The sequence below is a fragment of the Abramis brama genome (assembly GCF_963993115.1).
Source record: "Abramis brama genome assembly, chromosome: 3".
NCBI classification, from domain to species: Eukaryota; Metazoa; Chordata; class Actinopteri; order Cypriniformes; family Leuciscidae; genus Abramis; species Abramis brama.
In genome coordinates this window covers 7,386,573-7,406,946 of record NC_139965.1, presented here as the reverse complement: position 1 = coordinate 7,406,946, position 20,374 = coordinate 7,386,573, and the positions used below count along the sequence as shown (strand labels likewise).

At 41.3% G+C, this 20,374-nt stretch overlaps 2 protein-coding genes across 4 annotated transcripts in view; one reads left to right on the top strand and one right to left on the bottom strand.

The window, feature by feature from the left end:
* Positions 1 to 305: 305 nt before the first annotated feature.
* LOC311078642 (uncharacterized protein) overlaps positions 306 to 20,374 on the top strand; it is an 87,730-nt gene continuing 67,661 nt past the window's right edge. The window contains exon 1 of the mRNA XM_084107574.1: positions 306 to 310. The gene's annotated coding sequence lies outside the window, so the exon portion shown is untranslated. The remainder of the gene's footprint in view (positions 311 to 20,374) is intronic.
* Positions 12,711 to 17,237, bottom strand: LOC311078821 (uncharacterized protein). Of its 3 annotated transcripts, none has more exons than XM_084107818.1 (4): positions 16,924 to 17,223; positions 14,877 to 14,964; positions 14,204 to 14,267; positions 12,711 to 13,904 (listed from the first exon to the last, which is right to left on the bottom strand). In XM_084107818.1, the coding sequence occupies exons 3-4, from the start codon at positions 14,260 to 14,262 to the stop codon at positions 13,124 to 13,126; spliced, it is 840 nt and encodes a 279-aa protein (XP_083963944.1). In that variant the 5' UTR covers positions 14,263 to 14,267; positions 14,877 to 14,964; positions 16,924 to 17,223; the 3' UTR covers positions 12,711 to 13,123. The 3 variants fall into 3 exon arrangements, with proteins under 3 accessions (XP_083963944.1, XP_083963943.1, XP_083963945.1); XM_084107817.1 differs by having other exon boundaries at positions 12,727 to 13,904; positions 16,942 to 17,237; XM_084107819.1 differs by lacking the exon at positions 16,924 to 17,223 and having other exon boundaries at positions 12,727 to 13,904; positions 14,877 to 14,972.

The window sequence follows — 20,374 nt, the reverse complement described above, 5'->3', positions numbered from 1 at the left end:
TGGAAAACATATAGTGGTTAAACACTTGTACAAATTATTTTATAGTAATTAGTCATATAATGTATGTTAACAGAATATGTTATCTTTTTGAGGCCAATAAATCTAAAAAGCACTCAAAACTACAGTAATTGCATATACTCTAATCCTGATAAAACGTTTGATATATTTCAGGAAACTTGAACCTTGAATTGAAAAGAAGCATTGAAGAACTGAACTCAGAATTTGACAGAAATCAGCAAACTCTCGATGATAAAATAAAGGAGCTGGATGACGCCACTGATGAACTTGAATCCATGCACAAGAAAACCCTGCATGAGAAGATTGAGAAGGTGTTAGATTTACAGACCACAATACACCCAATGGTTGAGCTTCTGCGTAAAATTCATAACATCACAGAAGAATTGGAGGAGAAGAAATTAAATAAGCTCGACATTCATAGATCAGCAAAAGGTGCTCAGGATGTATTAAAGATTGCAAAAGGATCTGATCTGGCTGAAACTGGAAAAATGTGTGCAGAGGCTACAAAAGAAATCTGTGCGTGTGTGAAGGCTGTCAAAGCTCTGTTTCTTGCTCTTGATGTTTACTGTATTGTTCAAGATGCAAAAGAGCTCTCTGAAATGAATCTACCAGCAGGAAAGAGAAAAGAAGAAGAAATCTCATCAGAAACACTGAAATTTATTATTCAGATAAAAGAAGCAGCTGATCAGTTTAAGAAGATTGTGAAAATAATTAAAGATGCCAAAGACACCATTGACACAAAATTCTGCGAAACAACACTTCCTCTCAATCCTGGCAAAGACACAGAGAAGATGAACAAAAATGTAAATACAGATGGAAACCATGCTTATTATTTTGACCTTATGTGATCAGTCTTGTTCTTGTGTTTCTGGTTGTTTTCCATGTGGAATTTTATTGGAAAAAATTGTCAATCAAAATAAAATAAAAATATTATTGTTTAATTAAATTTTTTTTATTTTTTTTTTATCAGTCCATTGGGAGAGAGAGAAATGCCATTTATAGAAGATCATATATCTATATATATATATATATATATATATATATATATAATTTCATTTGAGTTAACAGTTAGAATGAGTTTTTTATTTTATTTTGTCTGTCCATCTCTCCAATATGTTTATGTGATAATAATAATAATGTATGAAAAATATGAGAAAACAGATTTGATGGGTTGATGGTTCGATACACCCTAACTCTTGAAATACAGTAGCCTATCTGACAGATATTACGGACTGGTTCTTCATATTCCATATTATTTAACCTATTATTTAATTTTATTATTCACTGCTAATTTTCCTTTTTTCTGTTTTATTTGTAATTAATTTGTGATTTGTGTTTCTGTTGAATTTGTAATTATTTTCTTTATATTGTATCATTTAGACCTGTCACCATTCTGTTAGTTTTGCCACTCGTCTGTCTCCATAGTAACCGTCATTATTAGTTAACTGGTTTCAGCTGTTGTTAATTATCCTCGTTTGTGTTTGCTATATAAGTTGATCCCTCACATTCATCACATTTGATCTACGTTGAATTTAGTGTGTGTTGCAGTTCCTGTGTGATTATTATTTTGTATTGTCATCATCATTAAACTTCGTATTGGAACTTTATTCTTCAACTTTGTTCATGCAAACCAGATGTTTTGTTCATTGGGATGTCATTGTAAGGTTTATTTGTATATTTAATAAACATGGCATTAGCAAGATGGCTGTGTGTGTGTGTGTGCAGCAGTAGAGTTCCCTTTCGTAAAGGGAACTCCCGCTGCATCGGTACTCGATACTTTGGGGAATGCCTTCGGCATGAAGCGTCTGAAGTCAACTATGGAACTATTCCAATCTTGATTGGTGCAACATCACCCGTGACGTCGCATGTGACGGTGATCCGGAAGCTACAAAAGGGTCACAGGAACCAGGAAATATTAGCTTCTGGTCTTCAGCAAGCGCTCTATGTCATCTTGTCTGTTCTATTTGGTGTTGTTTGTCCCGTGAAAAGAGTATTATTTATGGCGAAAAAAGAGAAGCTATTCAGGCAGTGTGCGTCCCCTTGCCCACGTTATTTAAGCGAGGATGACACACACACGCTTTGTGTAGTTTGTCTGGGAGTGGAGCATGCACGGGCGGTGCTCGAGGGCGCTGTCTGTGTAAACTGTTTTCAATGAAAAAGCTCCGCTCCCGTTTGAGCTTGTTCGATCAATTAGATCAGGCTCGCGTTTCCAGTGCATCAGGTCCCGCGTCTGTTGAGGCAGCGCACCGCTTGTATGCATGTGATTCGCACGTGGGGCTGGCATATGATACTGAGACGGTTGCGACCCTTTCTCAGTGTTTATTAACCAGCTCCACTGGTCTCGCGCACGGTTCGGAAGCCCGCGCTGCGGCTTCTTCCGACCGTGTTAAAGACACAGCGTTTGATTTATCTGGCTCCGAGGAGTTAGATATTATCTATTAACACTGAATCACGTGGATAGGGGGATTCGCCACCCCATATTCCCGTTAGTGAGGAGTTGCTGGAGGTTGTAATCAGGGCAGTGTTTAAATTAAATGTTAAATGGCCATATAATAAGCAGGAAGCGACTAAGAAAAATAAAATGAATGAGCGCTTCCTGCAGACCCAGTCACAATCTTCGTGTCAGAGCCTTCCCTTTTTCACTGATCTCCATACTGAGGTATCAAGATCGTGGAAAAATCCATTTTCATCTCAATTATTTTCCCCCATGTATATATTTACTCATCCATCAGGGAATCTAATGAAAATGGTTATTAGGTGATGGCTCGGGTTGAGGAATATTTTGCGAAATATTTTCTCCCCGACATTGCGTCACCCCTGATAGCTCAGACACTTCCCTCCAAATCTCGTACATCGAATTTGTTAGGGAAAGCATATATGGCGGTGGTCGAGCTGGTGCATGCCCACACACGATGGGGTTATTACAGGCATACCTGGCTGACCTCCTCAAGCAGGTGGATGATAACTGGGAGGTCTCACTCTATATTACTGAATATCGTAGAGTATCTGACTTATCTCTCCGTATTATTAAAGAGACGGCCCGTGCTATTGGCCGTTCTATGGCAGCACTAGTTGTCTCAGAGAGACATTTATGGCTTATTCGCTTGTGGATCGGGAAGAAAGACAGGGCTTTCCTTCTCGATGCTCCCCTTTCACCTTCTGGCCTCTTTGGCGACGCGGCAAGAACCGTTGTCGAGAGGCTTCAGGAGGCAGAGCGACAATCAGCTATCCCCAGTTGTCAGTCCAGGTCTCATGGGGTTGCTGCCAGGGGGCAGCCTCATGGGACAGCCGCCAGCTCCTCATATTTTGAGAAGGTTTCCTCTCGTGCCCCCCCGTATAAGGCTTGGGGCCAGAAGAAACATTCTCGCACGAAGCTCTCCATACCGAAGACAGGTCTAAGGACTGTCTCTCGGGCTAAGAAGGCTTCAACTAAGAGGTCTTGTCGTAACACGCAGACCCTTATGGGCGTTCCCCCAGGAGAGCGAGTACAGGAGTCTCGCTCCCTTATGCAGCCCTTAGGAAATCGATGTTTGCTTCCCGCCGCCGAGGGCGCTTCGGGACACATCGGCTTCCAGCGAACACAAATCGCAGTATCTGCCCGAAGACGTTGCGGCACTGTCGAGTTCGCCGCCTCTCAGGAGGTCTGTAGAGAGCATATTTCGGTTAGTTCCTGCCAGTTAGCTGCTTCAGGTCACCAAAGCCATTTGGAAATTTATAGCCGAGGCCAGTCTCGAGGGACTGGTCCCCATAATGGCATATTTAGACACCCCGAGGGGTCTTCAAAATATAGCCTAGGGGGTCCTGCTTATGGTGGAGCTAATATACAAATATTATATACTAAGGGTGGTTCACATGTCAGCCAGCCCCGAGCAGGGTCGGTTTTTGGAACAGGAAGTGTAGTCCCTCTTAGCACAGGAAACCTCAAAGTTGGCTCTTCCTTGGTTACGGGAGCCCGGGTTCTACAGCTGGCACTTCATAGTTCCTATGAGGAAGGGAGTTAGGCCTTATTTTGGATCTCAGGGTACTGGATCAACCTCCGAGGGGGTTCAGATTCAAGTTACCGACTGTCAGTCAGACCAGCTCCGAGGACTGGTCTGTCTTGATAGATCCACAAGCTCCTTAACTCCTCTTTCCCTTCTAACCCCATCACAGGAAGTTTCCGAGATCCGCTTTTGGGGGGAAAAGCGCATCAGTTCTGGACTCTTCCAGTCGGCCTAGCCTTATCCCCTCGCACCTTCACTAAATGTATGGACACGGCCCTTGCTCCATTGAGACTTCAGGGGGTCCGTATCTTATAGATGACTGGCTCATTTTGGCTCAGTCAAAAAGAACTAGCAATTCAACATCGAGATGTTGTTTTGCGCCATCTGAGGTGCGTGGGGTTGAGACTCAATGTCAAGAAAAGTTCCTTAACTCCTCTTCAGAGGACTACGTCCCTGGGAGTAGAGTGGGACTTAGTCACAATGCGGGCACAATTGTCTCCTGCTTGTATAAATACTATCTTAAACACAATGAAGAGTATTAGGTTAGGCCAGGCTATCACTGTCAAACACTTTCAAAGAGTTTTGGGTCTTATGGCTGCAGCTTCCACGGTAGTACCCTTTGGTCTGCTCCATATGAGGGCCTTGCAGTGGTGGCTCAGGAACAAGGGATTTTCTCCTCTGGGAAACCCTTTTCGTACGATCAGAGTTACGCGCAGATGCCTTCGTTCTCTTGTCGTATGGAAGAAACCATGGTTCCTGTCTCAGGGCCCGGTTTTGGGAGCACCATGTGAGAGAAAAACTCTGACCACGGATGCTTCCCTCACGGGCTGGGGTGCGGTTATGGAGGGCCGTTACACCCGAGGTACTTGGAAAGACCATCATCTCACATTGTATATTAATCGCTTGGAGATGTTGGCTGTATTTTTTGCCCTGAGGCACTTCCTGGTAGACCTCAGAGGCCATCATGTTCTTGTTAAGACAGACAATATGTCGGTGGTCTCTTATATCAACCGCCAAGGAGGTTTGAGATCTCGCCCTCTTTGTAGACTGGCGCATCAAATTCTTCTTTGGTCCCAGGACAAATTTCTCTCTGTCAGATCTATTTATATTCCTGGGGTTGAAAATATGGGAGCAGACATCCTGTCGAGGCAGGGGCCGAGGCCCGGGGAATGGTGGCTCCACCCTGAAGTGGTTGAGCTTATATGGAGAGAGTTTGGCCGGGCGGAGGTTGACCTGTTCGCTTCTCATGAGAACTCTCATTGCCCACCCTGGTACTCTCTCTCACATCCAGCTCCTTTAGGGTTGGATGCTACGGTACAGATGTGGCTGAGGTCACATCTGTACGCTTTTCCCCCGATCGCTCTGCTCCCTGGGGTTCTAGAAAGGGTGAGGAGGTACGGAGTGAGACTACTCCTTGTAGCTCCGTACTGGCCGGCCCAAATTTGGTTTTCGGACCTTATTAGTCTCTTGGAGAGTCCTCCATGGAAAATTTCTATTAGGAGAGATCTTCTGTCTCAGGCTGATGTTATATTATTTCATCCCCGACCAGAGTTATGGAGACTATGGGTCTGGCCCCTGAGGGGGTCTCACCCATAATTAGGTTGCCCTTTCCACCGAGGTGGTCAGGACATCCATACTAGAACCCCACTCTACTAGGAACTAAACAATTAAGTTAGGGAGGGCATTGAACCCAGTTTATTACTGCCCACTGGCTTCAGTACTGGTGTTCCATCCCGCTCTATAACGGGATCTCCTGTTCATGCTTAGGGCCTCTGTGGCGGCCTCAGTGCCCTCCGCAAGCCTCTAAGGGTGTTCTCGAAAGGACGTTCCCACTGAAACCCCATGTTCCTGTAGATTGGAGGATAAATCCTGTCATCCAGCCTATTGGCATCAGTCTGATGGGTTATCCCTGGCACCCATCATGTCCTGTGGGTGAGGTATACAAATATATATTTGAGGTATATAAGTATATATAGGAGAATCTATTGAGTCTGCTTCCTGCTCGTCTTACTCCCTGGAAGAGTGGTGGTGCTGCCCCCTCTTACTTGCTAGCGTGGGAGCCACTCAACGTTATTTTTGCCCGGTACTGAGGTACTTGTAGGCAATGTTAAGATTCTTCAGGTATTCCATCCTCCATCGCATGTGTCGGATGGTCAAGGTCGTAGCCTTTGAGGTTCCTACATTAGGACTCAGGCTGAGAGGAGTCAGTCCATCTAGTTTATGCATCAAGGGTTAGGAGCTATTCCCTTTATTAAGAGTACAGTTGGTTATCTAAAACCACTCATATTTGAAGTACAAGGTGTGCTTCTGCCTTCACCTCTCATCTAATATTTTCTACTGTCTGGGGCTCCCAGCCATGAGGTCAGTCGAGCCTCCGGCTCCAGACCTCCCCTTCTTGCACCAAATCTTATGACAAGCTAGTTTGGATCTGCCCTCTACTCATTCTATCATCCATGAGTGTACCAGATGCTTTATACCAGGGCGTTTTTTCTCTCAGTGTGGTGGCGTGGGTATTCGTTCCCCAAAGTATCGAGTACCGATGCAGCGGGAGTTCCCTTTACGAAAGGGAACGTCTCGGGTTACGTATGTAACCCTCGTTCCCTGAGTAGGGAACGAGACGCTGCATCCCTCGGCCACACTTTTCGCGCCCCTGAGAACGACTTGCTTTGACCAATTAGAAGCTAACATTTCCTGGTTCCTGTGACCCTTTTGTAGCTTCCGGATCACCGTCACATGCGACGTCACGGGTGACGTTGCACCAATCAAGATTGGAATAGTTCCATAGTTGACTTCAGACGCTTCATGCCGAAGGCATTCCCCAAAGTATCGAGTACCGATGCAGCGTCTCATTCCCTACTCAGGGAACGAGGGTTACATACGTAACCCGAGACGTTTTCTAATTTCATTGTATTTTGCACAATAGGCTACAATGACAATAAAGACTTTGTTTTTCATTTTTACTTGCATCAAACTTGTGTTTTCACCTTCTAGGCTAATACATTAGGCCTATTCAAGAATAATTAACAATACACCACTTAAAAAAAAAAAAGCTGCATACATACATAACTATAATATTGCAGTAAACGTATAGCGGATATGGGACAGTGCAATCGTCGCGCTGTGTATTTGAGCCGGGCGTGACGTGTCAGTGATGTAACGAAGCTTAATTTCTCACGTGACAGCCTCATTTCAAGCAATGCTCCGGAACACTGTTTCAAAGCACTAGTGTGTCGAAAACTCGAGACGTGTCGAACTACCCATCAACAGTGAAAGACCAATGCATCTGTTCATTGAGATCTGAGATCCTCACTGAGATCCTCATTGTTTTTGTGCCAGATAAATACATGAGTTGAACAAAGCTGCTCCTCTGTGGGAGAAAAAGTAACAAGTTAGCAACGAATGCTGTATTTTCATAAAAATATATCAATATAATGCATGTAGTTTATTTTTTTTTATTTCAGGACACTTAATATATGTTATATAAAATATATCATATTGTTTTCAAAGTATCAATTCCGACCATTGATATCAGTCCTGCCAATGTCTTCAGTATCTAGGCTATCTTGAAGATGTTCCACCAGATGACGCTCAAGAGCAGATGAGACGTTCTGAACTCATTTCGGCTCATACTCGTTCTGTAAAGAAGACATTAGCTGTGTCCTAATTCAGAGGCTGCATCCTTCAATTCATTTCAATACTCTAATCGATGTTTCCTCGACTCCTCGCTCCTCCGTCCTCCTGCCTGTGACCCGGAAACCGACTGAACTCCGCCATCTTGAAGGACAACCATGAGGAGTGAGGAAGCTTCCAGATGAGCGAGCATCCACAGGTGTTTCTTTCTTCGCATCCTAAGGGAGCGGAGCGGAGACAAGAGGAAAGGAAACGAGGATGCACAAAAAAGACATAAGAAATTAGACATGGACTTATATACACAGCTTTATCTACTAGTGAAGGTTTGAAACAGTGTGTGCTTTTGTGACAGTACAACTGACTGCCACCTTCCTAAACATGATCTTTTATAAGATAATGCATGGCTGAATGGCTGGTGCATTGCTAGGGTTTTCTGTTTTGTTATTTGTTTTTAATGTGAATTTGTTTTGTTTAAATTGAGACTCACTGTTTTTGTGCCAGATAAGTACGTAATACATATAAAACTAGGTAAATACTATTGCCATCTGCTGGGCAAATAGTGAAGTGTGTGACATTACAGAAGGTTAGTAACTGATTAATCCAATGTAACATTTATTAAGGGAGTGAACATTTGTGTTACTTTATTGGGATATTGCTCTTTTTGAGCAACAGCAAAGATGAAAGCTTATTCTGATGTTCAACCACAAGCTAAATAAAAGATGACATTTTACATCAACTTGCAAATCATGTGACCATTACTCGACATCAGAGAACATACTCGGTTACCTAATGTAACCTCGGTTCGCTCTAGAAGAGGGAACGAGTATTGCGTAAGTATAGCTTACGCTACGGGAAAGTCTTCTTTCTTCGAGATCTGAAACCAAAAATGATCCTTAATTTTGTATTCATTGTCAACGCAGTGCTGCAGCCGGCAGACCATGGCAAGCTGTATAAGCGTGCTCATTGGCTGCCCGGCGGCAACTGCTTAAGCCTACCAGTGAGCCCTGCGTGACGTCACACCCAATGAGACACACTCCACACCCTTCTAACCGTCAAGATGGGTGTGGTCAGTGTGTATATAAGGAGGGCTCAGGCTGAAAAATCTGGTTTTAATAGTCTGAAGCGCAAAAGCTCGTGGCGCGTCACGGCAGTTTACGCAATACTCATTCCCTCTTCTAGAGAGGACCGATTACATTAGGTAACCGAGTACGTTCTCTTACGAGAGGTTCTCTCGTATTGCGTAAGTATAGCTTACGCTACGGGAACCCCTTGCCATACAACCCAGCATCCTCTGAAATGTTTTGAGAGGTGCGGTGCTGCCCGGCTGGAAGGACGCGGCCAGGCGTTGAATGCAGCGCGCGCGCCGTGTCGACAGGCGGGCCATCATTGCCACAGTGTCCAGATCCAAACCCAGAAAAGAGGTTGATTGACTGGGCACTGACGAGCTCTTGGTCCAGTTGACCGTGAGCTCCAGGCTTTCCAGGTGGCTGAGAAGCACTGTTCTGTTGATATACCTGACCATCGAAGGCGAATCTCAAGAATGGCCTGTGACGGGGTATTATCTGGATCTGAAAGTACGCGTCTTTTAGATCGAGAGAGATAAACCAGTCCCTCGGGCGAAATTGCGTGAGGATCTGCCTGGTTGTGAGCATTTTGAACGGTCTTCTCATAAGAGCTTTGTTCAAATATCTCAGATCCAAAATCGGTCTGAGAGCTCCGTCCTTCTTGGGAACGAGGAAATAACGGCTGTAAAAGCCTGACTCGCTCATAGAAGTGGGAACCGGTTCTATAGCCCCTTTGCCCAGAAGTGTGCTATTTCTGCTCGAAGTAGATGTGCTACTTCCCCATTCACTCTCGTCTCGGTACGCGCCTGAAAGCGCGGGGGGCGGCGATCGAACTGCAGAGTATAGCCCTGTTTTACTGTGCTTAGCACCCATTCTGATGCGCCTGGAATAGCTTCCCACGCTTTTGCGTGTGCAGCCAGGGGCAGAATGGCCTCCGGGTTCTGATCGCCGCGCATCGCGGGCTCGAGAGCTCGAAACGGAGGGGCGGGCGCAGCGCGCGCTCTCGGTGCTTAGATACGGCGGGTCGCACGCAGCGATAGCTGGCCGTTTTACACAGTGTCCCGTGGCTTTTGACGGGGAACATATAGTGTGAGGCGCGACGCGCGATGGCGGCGTCGGGGACGAAAATGTTCGTTAATATGTGTGAGCGCTCGAGGGCGGGCACAGGACTTACATTCAGGGGCGGGCGCGGTGCGCGCGCTCTTGGTGCTTAGATACGGCGGATCGCACGCAGCGATAGCTGGCCGTTTTACACACAGTGTCCCGGTGGCTTTGGACGGGGAACATATAGTGTGAGGCGCGACGCGCGATGGCAGCCTCGGGGCGAAAATGTTCGTTAGTATGTGTGAGCGCTCGAGGGCGGGCACAGGACTTACATTCAAAACATGACCGGTCGTGCGAGGCCGTGTGACAGAGCGGGCAGTGAGTAGGTGTGGGCACGGAGAAGTGGACACGTGACCTACTTTTAACACTAAAGCGGCTTTTGCCTGCTTCATGAGAGTGGGCTCTGTGAGAGACACGGGATGTATAGTGCTTGTGTACAGGGGTGAGCACAGAAACGTGGGCACATTCACTGTACTAGAAACACATACGGCGTCAGCCGTGCAACCAGACATTATGTTCTTTTGAAATTTCTCTGGGTTGCCGTGAGAACGGCGGATGCGCGCAGGGGAGCGGGTAGATATACCCATAGATATCATATAAAGGCTAGATGTCTTAAGGCGGAGTCACTTCTGGCATCACCGGCGGCCATCTTACCACAGGGCTCTGTGAATTAAGGTGAGTGAGCAGCACGCACACAAATCCTCTTATCTCGGTGAAATCTTAACGGATTTACAAATGGTTTGGTTTCTTACAAACGTCATTACCGTGGCTATAATTCTTTCATATGGAAGTCCATTTGTATAATTATTCATATGTATGCAGTTTCATAGCTACATCTCTGACGTTTATAACAAACCAAACCGTTTGAAAATCGTTAGAAAATTGAGCAAGTTATGGTTATTTAAAAGTACATGCACCATGTTACGAGTGAGCGAGCACCCTGTGGTAAGATGGCGTCGACCTCCATTGGCCAGCAGCGCGGACGAGACATCTAGCCTTTATATGATATCTATGGATATACCGGCTCGTTGACTGCGAGGTAAACAGCTGCAGTAGCCGTGGCAACGGGGACTGACAGCGCGTTAAGCTTCGACGGTGGTCCAGCCGCAGCGCTGCGGGACTTAACCGTCTTTTCTTCTCTCGTGTTTAGATGCTCATAAATACTCGAGCACCATGAGTAGGTGTGGTGCGAGAGGCGGGTTCGCTTTCTGTAAGTAAGAAAGACTGGCTGTGAGAATTGGCGGTTGTCCAGCCGTAGCGGGACTAACACACTCTCTTCTCTTTTCGCCGGTGAGTGAGGCGCGCACGCTGAACGTTGCTCGTGACCGTCCGCTTTGTCATCCCTTGAACGGCGCAATCTGCGCGGCCCAACGAGGGAGAGAGCGGGCTTGCTTTCTGTATGTAAGAAAAACAGACCGCGAGCTCGGAGAAGCGAACAGCATAAATTTTATCTGCCACGAGAGCTGGGATCGAACCCGGGTCTCTAGCATGACAGTCTAGGATTCTGCCACTGAGCCACAGGAGAGAATACATTAGTTCTCGGTTAGTGTATTTATAACAGGCTCGTATATAGTCCGGCCACGGCGGGACGAAAACACTCTGTTCCCCTTTCACCGGTGAGTGACGCGCGAGGACGGAGTAGCTTTCTTGTAACGTAAAGAGAGCTCCAAGACCGTCTGCTCCTGCCATCCCTTGTGAGCGGCGCAGTTTGCGCGGCTCGAACAGAGGGAGAGGAAACTCGCTCCGAGACCGTCCGCTTCTGCCATCCCTTGTGAGCGGCGCAGTTGCACGGCTCGAACAGAGGGAGAGTACGGGTATCTACCACATTCGCCTCATCTCCTGACGCGGCAGCGGCGCGGGCGAGAGCCGGCGGTTGAGCGGCCGGGAGGGAGAGGGCGAGAGAGAGCTCGAGGGAGAGGTTCCGGCGAGCTCCTCAGTCACCGGATAGCGTAGCAGGCACGGATGGCTGAAGGCGGCGAAGACGGCCGGCTTCCTCAGGCGCTGTCCTAAGCTTGCTGGTCGCTGGTTTCAACGGCGGCGGCTCTCAAGATCCAGCGATGCGAAGAGCGTCGCTGAAAACAAGAAAATCAGAATTTTAGCCTGTGAGCACTGAATATATACACGCTGGCCACACCCATTCTGACGGTTAGAAGGGTGTGGAGGGCGCGAAGCGCCCTCATTGGTTGCCGCGTTTCAGAGTGCTCACTGATAGGCTTAAGCAGTTGCCACCGCGCAGCCAATGAGCACGCTTATACAGCCTGCCTAGGTCTGCCGGCTGCTGCACTGCGTTGACAATGAATACACAATTAAGGATAATTTTTTGGCTTCAGATCTCGAAGAAAGAAGACTTTCCCGATGCGTAAACTACTTACACAATACGAGAGAACCTCTTGTAAGAGAACCTTTAAACAACAACTTTTACAAAAAAAAAAATTGATATTGATATTTGTACCTTAACCTTTAAAATAAACAGTACATAAATGTACCTTTTAATGCTGGGGAACATATATGTACCTTGAGGTCCAACAATAAGCCCTATGGGGGGTGCGTTAGTGTAGATTGTACCTTGGGGGACAGAAATGGACTATTTCTGAGTGAGTGTAGAATTAAGTATTGTGATGTGTGGAGGCCCTCATCCACTCCTCCTGCTTTAAATAAGGAGGTGGCGTAGTCTGATTATATTTCCTACACTACAATAGCTAATCACTTCTAACACTAAACCTCACAGAAAAGTTTTTGTACTTTTTGATGTAGGCCTACTAATCAATGTTTTAGTTAATGTTTATTAATGTGTTTTTAGACAGTGGCTGATATCAGTTTTTACTATAAAATAGATGTTTTGAAAAATGCCTCTTTTTTTTTCGTGAAAAGAAAGAAAGAAAAGAAAGAAAAGTGAGGACATTAAAGGGATAAAGATAATTACTATATGCATTTTTTTATTCAAATAGAGTTTTGTGTGTACATTTTATTGCATGTTTTGAAATGAAAGTCATACATATGAAGTGCATAATATATACAAAATGACAACATTCAGTTCTTTTGATCAATAATGCAAGCACAAACAGTCTTACTCCTGCATCTCTGCATTTAACAATCGTTTTCTTTATCAAAAATAAAAATGACTTATTAAGATATCCTGTATATTTATAACTTTTAACCATGTTAACATTTGTCGTTGTAGGACAATGAAATGTTGAAATTATTCAATGATATATAAATCAATGAATAAAGTGATATTGTTTGCTAATTGTGTTCTCTTCCAGGTGGATCCAGTAACAGTAATATTGATAATAAGATACAGTAAGTTGTGTCTCAGCAGTTTTTTTATTTTGTCAGGTTGAATTGAAAAGATTCTAATATTTGGTTGAGTTCTTTCACTGATTTTTTCAACCGGAAAATTCCTTTCTGCATATCATTAATGAATTGTTCTGTTTTCTCCTTAAACGGTTCATGTGTGTGTTTTGCAGGTTTGTCCTTCAGCCTCTTGTTGTCTTCTATAATCTCTTTGAGGATGTCAGGCACAGAACTAACCTTGGCGATCATTTCTGAAAGGTTTCCAGACAAAAGCCCAAATTTAGACATCCGGTCTCCCACTTTATTGTCATGTTCCTGAAAAAGCTGCGTTTTTCTGAAGCAGGAGGCGAGATGTTCACTCAAAACCTGGGCTTTGTGCTCTGATAGCGAAAGATCTCTGAGTATTTCCTCCGTACGTTGACAGTTTTTTTCCAGCATTTCTATAATAAGGTTAATTTTATCCTGAAATCCCTTGCGTTCCTCTTCAATGGTTCGTTTAAAGTTCTTCTCCTGCTGTGTTTTCTTGGTTATCCCGAAAGCAACACATAATGCAGCGACTACAGCCACAGCTGCCCCTGATACAGCAAACATGTCAGAAACTTCTTCATTATCTAAAATAAAAAATAATGCTGAAAGCACCACCCCAATCCCTCCAGATATCATTGCTCCTCGAAGGGCAAAAACAGCAAGTCTGTAACCATTTTCAAACTCATCGATGAGATCAATAATTTTCTCAAAATGCTTGTTGAATTCTGGGAAAATGTCCTTATGGAGTCTCTTGAATTCCTCTTGGAGATGAATAACATCAGATCTAAAAGGAAAACAAAGCAGAAACATCAGGGATTTTTATAAAGTATATTCTGTACATCTCGTAATACAAGTTAGTGCCTTTATGGTTATTGTGTATATTAGCTTATATGTATCGATGAAAACATTTCTTTAGTTTAAGACTACACAGGCTTTTAGTATTATGATTTTTTTAAACATTGCCTCATTATCAGAATTATGTTAAACACTCAGATAATCATTCTGGTCCTTCATATCAAGTGAAAACCCATAGATATCATGACATGAACGTAACATATTAAAACAATAAGAGCAATCTCTCACAGCATGTTGGGCGGGTACTCCATGCTGTCGCGCCGGCGCCGGCGTCTGGGTGAAGACATTGTTTCTGTGATTAAAGAACACAAGAGTTGTGTATCATGTCAGGACTAGCTAAGTCCACATGCAGATTTAAGCGACTAGTAAATCATCGTACAGTCAATCCAGTCGTCTATTGCTGGATGCTGCAATACTGCTGGTTTAAGAAGCAATCGTATAAAACAACACAAATCAACAACAACAAAATTATTGATGAAATATCTTTCCTTAAACATAGATATATGACGTGTTTACGAGAGAGCCACGACTCGTGTTGTGTTGATGTGAGAGTAGACAATCTTATTGACAATCTTATATTCATTAAACGCTCACTTATGCACCACACAAATAAGCCAAGATATAAAGCCAAATAAGCCTAAATATAACAAATAAAGCTTGCATATGATGTTATTTTTCCTCTGCTGTAAACAGATGTACTCTTGTGTTAACATCATGTATGTGACGTTTCATTTTTAATTAGCTTTTCGACTCACAAATCCTCTGTAGTTCTTTATCTAACCCCAGTTTGTGAAACTCTGGCATAATGTGGTTTTTATATAGTGCATGATGTTGACAAAGAATGGGATGAATATGATTATGTTTTGTCTTATTTCTATAATGTTAATAACTATGACCTTACCCGGATAGTGTGTAGAAGTTGAGCAGAACTCATCAGTGGAGTGTCAGTGTGGCTCAGATTTGGCATCGGTGTTTTAGCTTCGTAAAGCCTGGCAACAAATTTCAGAAGAGACATTTGACATTAAACGGATATATTTATGCTATCAGAGAGTTTGTCTGAATAACAGTCAACACTAAACAGAAATCGTAGTATCTAATATCTTAATAATCAAATGGACCTTTTAAATGGTCTATCTATTTTTTGGTCAAGTTTTTCTAATAATAATAATCTAAATTTAAACATATCTATTATGTATTAGTATTTGTGTATATCTGTAATCTGGATATTCAGAATAGGATATATTCATTTCCAGATAACATCTTTCGTAAATAGATTTTTCAAATCTATTTATTTTATTTTATTTTTAATGATAACCAGTATGGGCCCTGTCATACACTAATGTCCCTTCATACTTTCTACTAAGTAGTAAAATCAGCAGGAATACAGCGGTCTGTCACAAGCCACAAGCCACATTAATAACCTCACTGCAACATTTATTGTTTGAATTTCATGTTAAAATGTTTTGAAAGCGGTGACTTTGATTCATTATGTAGGGTCAAAAAACTGATGATTTGTTTATAGTTTATAGTCAAGTTTCTCCACAAAGGGCTAAAAACAAGTATATAACTAATCACGAGCTTTTGCATTTTGTACACGTATTTTGCTCAAATTGTGTATATACAATTATTAATTCCAGGTAAAGAAAATCATCTGAGCATGCGCAGACATCGCAAGCCCTCCTTCTGCATCACCATAAACAATATAAAATATTATATTGATATAATTAATATAATAATAATAATTAATATAATAATATATTAAGTCATTCAGTCATTATATATATATATATATATATATATATATATATATATATATATATATAGTTTATGTATCATTAATTTAAAATACTAAATAAGCTATTCTATCTAAATTTGTTTTGAAAATGTTATTAGAATATTTGAATAACCAATGACAGACAAAGCAGAATATCAGTGAGATTAATTTGCAATGTATTAACTTATAGGCCTATGAAGATATATTGAGTTGCCTCTATATACACATATATACACATTTAGCTCATATTTTACTTTATGATAACAACACTATATAAATTAAACTTGATTTCACTCAATTAGCCTACAGGTTTAAATGAATAGCGAAAAAGACACAAAAAGCTTAGATATTTAACATAATACTACAATGTAATTTTTTTTTCAGAGACACAAAATGAGATCAATTAATCTTGACTGACTAAATCTCACAATTTTTGATAATCAAATGACAAAATTAAGAAGAGCGTGGCCACTCATTAAATGTGTTTATGAGATTTTGTGCCATGGGTCAATAATTAAGGTGGGGGATATTTAAAATGTTAGTATTTCGAATAGAATTTGTTATTGATAAGTTATTTGATCCGTTCAGTGTTTCTGAGTTCGGTTTCGTTTCGGACGAATTTCTTTTACGATTAAATAAAGCAGTGGCAAGAGTCATATTTCTCTTGTATTCGGCAAGCTTTGTACATTAAAGTTATAGTTATCTGTTATTTTCAGTGTATTTTTGTAACTTGTTTGTAATGCCTTTTATTTTCACAAATAGTGGTTGTGATGTTGTCAATTTCCTTCACAGTAGAATAAAGATGGTGATTATTAATGTTGAATTCAGGTTGTTAAACATTAACAGCCATTAGCATGTCAACGGATAGTGCAGAATAGTGCAGTCTATGAGGAAACCTGATTAACTCTGCCACTTTTACATTCATTCAATAGAACAATCAGAGAAGCAAACAAGAATAGAAGCAAGAAAAGATCCAATTAAAAATAAAAAGTGTCAATTAGATAAAACTGGTATTAAACTAGACATTCTGTCCCTTCATACTGTAACCTATATCACGTCTGAAATAATGGCCACGCCCCCTGTCTGTGCGTCACTCCTTCACTCGCAATCGCAACTCCATTACAATTTACTGCAAACTGTACATTACAGAGCACACAAACACACACATTCTCACCATTAACACTTGACCAACCTTTCTGCAGTCCTGATCGATGCTTGTATTTTGCACCTAAACGATTGTGATGAAACTGGAGAAGCTCTGTCTTTAAGTCCACATGTTGAAACAGAGCTCGTGATAAACAGCGAGACCATAAAAACTAAATTACACTTAGGCTATCATGCACGGAACCTAATTTAGCTTTAAGACATTTACGTAAAACAAACAAAAGAAAAAGATAAACAAGGCATATTTTCTTTTAAAGTTAGACAGCACTTTTAGTATCCTCCTCTCTTCTTTCTGTTCTCTTCCTACTCCGCTCTTCCGCCCCCTAACAGGTTCATAAAGGTTTACAGTAGGCAGAGCAAACATGCAAATGAGGTTTCAGAATCTGCCCTATTGTTGGCTGTCTATTGTAGCCTATTCTACATATCTATAATACGGAAAAAAAATCACGGTTTCAAAACCACTACAATTTTTCGTTATTACGTTCCTGCAGTTTTTATTCATTTCTCGTCACCGGAGGGAAGTGTAGGAATGTCTCATGTTGAGAGAGAACACGAGCCCTCCGGGTTGGTGAACAGTCAGTCACTGTCTGTGTTTTTTTTTTTTTTTTTATCCTTAGCTGATCTCAGTTCTGGACTTGCACAAAATGCATTGCAATCAAAATGTCATCCGTGTGGAAATGTATACTACGGAAGCGTATTGCATTCACTTGAGGAAAAAAAAATCTACTCTGTTTTTCTGAACTAACGAGTTAATTATCTCAGAATTACGAGATAATTTTTCATGAATACAATTTTTTTGCTCTGTTTTTCTGAATTAATGACTTAATTATCTCAGAATTCTGAGATAATTTTTCATAAAAAAAAATATTTTGTTCTGTTTTTCTGAATTAACGACTTTATCTCAGAATTCTGAGATAATTAAGTCATTAATTCAGAAAAACAGAGCAAATTTTTTAAAATTAAAAATTATCTCAGAATTCTGAGATAATTAACTCGTTAATTCAGAAAAACAGAGTAGATTTTTTTTCCTCAAGTGAATGCAATACGCTTCCGTAGTATAGCACTAAATAAATTAGATCATGATTAAAATGCAGCGGTTGCCTCTTACTTTAAATAACTACAGACAGTTGGGTCAGTACAGTACGGAGACAGAAACACGACTGTGAGTTTGTTCGACAACTGCGTAGGCTATGTTAACCTTTAAATAAAAGGGAATCTGAGTTCATCATCAAGTTGTCAGCTCAATATCATGACACCATCTCACTGTAAAGCACAGACTGAGTTCCTCTGTTTCGAGCTGTATCTCTCAACTTCTCAAGGCAGAGCTGGGGCCTCATGTATAAAACTTTGCGTAGATTTCATCCTTAAAGTGTGCGTACGCACATAAGGCAGAATTTGCGTACGCACAAAAGTTTTCAGATTTATAAAACCGTTCGTACGCCAGAACCTGCGCAGAATTCACTTTATAAATCCCAGTCAGCGGAAGATTGTGCGCACATGCGTCTCCACCCCGAAATAACCATATATGGAGTTTACAACGCCTAGTTTTACTATGCAGATCCTCATCTGCATATCATTTGCATATGATTATTCATCCACGTGATAATGTTTAACGTACAAGACACATTACATTAATAAAAATCACATAGATATCTTGCCTTGTTTTTGAATACATAAATCAAATAGTGTAAAAAACATTTCTGAGAAAGTTTTTCTCAATCTTTTCCACTGGCCGAATTGTATTTTTAATTGATTTATATTTTTAATGGAAACAGATAGGCCTTGGGCATTATTTGCACGAAACTATTTTCTCAGACAATCTGGTATTATCATGATAAATTATCTCTGTGGTTAAAACATTAAAACACAGCACGCTACAGGAAACGTGTTTGAAAACATCGCATCCACAACAAATATTTATATTGAGTGAATATAATTTTTTTTTTTTGTTACTTCTCAGTAATGATTTCATGTTTAAGTGTTTAACTCCATTAATTTGAATGGCATATTTAATCTAAATGTTTATATCAGAAGTAAAACATAGTTTAAATCATTATTTTATTTATTTAAAGTGTTATTTGCGTCAGTTTCACTAAACGGCCCAACGCGCTCGCTGGCGCGGACATTTAAGAAGGGATGTATATTTGCTTCAAGTGATAGACTTGGGTGAGTAAAATTATATTTTGTAATATCTTTCTGTATATGTCTTAGATGTTCTGTCTAAAAGTGACCAAAAAGACATTTAACTCCAGCTCACCATCGGTGTCGCCAATTCCCTTTGTCTCCAGAATGTGCGTACGCACGGTCAAGAGCATCCTTACGGTGCGCACTTATTTACGCCAAGTTTATTTTTTATAAATCCCGATATGTGCGTGGAAAAATGCGTACGCATATTTCTATGCCCATTTTGTGCGTACGCAACGTTTATACATCAGGCCCCTGGGGATGCTCTTGACCGTGCGTACGCACTCTTTTAGAAGAGTATGTGTTTTGGCGACACCAACTGGCCCAAATAGCAATAACTATTTAAAATGAAAAACTTCTAAATTATCCTATTACATCACCCAATAAATCAAATTGCATCAACCCGAATTATCATTATGATATGATTATGATGGAGTTTGATGGATTCATTGATTTTAATAAAATTTGGACTCTATTTCATTATAGCTCTGCACTGGTGTCTTGCAGAATATCACTTTTAGACAGAAAATCTAAAGAAATACAAGATAATACAAATATAATTTCGCTCACCAACCTGTCACTTGAAGCAAATATCCATCCCTTCTTAAATGTCCGCGCCAGCGAGCGCGTTGGGCCGTTTAGTGAAACTGATGCAAATAACAGTTTAAATAAATAAAATACTTCTGATATAAACTATGTTTTACTTATGATATAAACATTTAGATTAAATATGCCATTCAAATTAATAGAGAACACTTAAACATGAAATCATTACTGAGAAGTTACAACATTTTTTATATTCAAATTCAATCAATAGAAATATTTGTTGTGGATGCGATGTTTTTGAACACGTTTCCTGTAGCGTGCTGTGTTTAAATGTTTTAACCACAGAGATAATTGCTTATCATGATAATACCAGATTGTCTGAGAAAATAGTTTCGTGCAAATAATGCCCAAGGCCTATCTGTTTCCATTAAAAATATAAATCAATTAAAAATACTATTCGGCCAGTGGAAAAGATTAAATGTATTTTACACTATTTGATTTATGTATTCAAAAACAAGACAAGGATAGGCAAATACATGACTTTTATTAATGTAATGTGTCTTGTACCGTTAAACGTTATCACGTGGATGAATAATCATATGCAAATGATATGCAGATGAGGATATGCATAGTAAAACTAGGCGTTGTAAGCTCCATATATGGTTATTTCAGGGTGGAGACGCATGTGCGCACAATCTTCCGCTGACTGGGATTTATAAAGTGAATTCTGC

What these genes read in the sequence shown, in the direction of transcription:
- LOC311078821 (XM_084107817.1), bottom strand. Translation starts at nt 14,262, where the DNA reads ATGTCTTCACCCAGACGCCGGCGCCGGCGCGACAGCATGGAGTACCCG. An exon ending in GAGTACCCGCCCAACATGCT is followed by an intron (nt 13,905 to 14,203) that starts GTGAGAGATTGC and finishes TTTTCCTTTTAG; the next exon opens with ATCTGATGTTATTCATCTCC.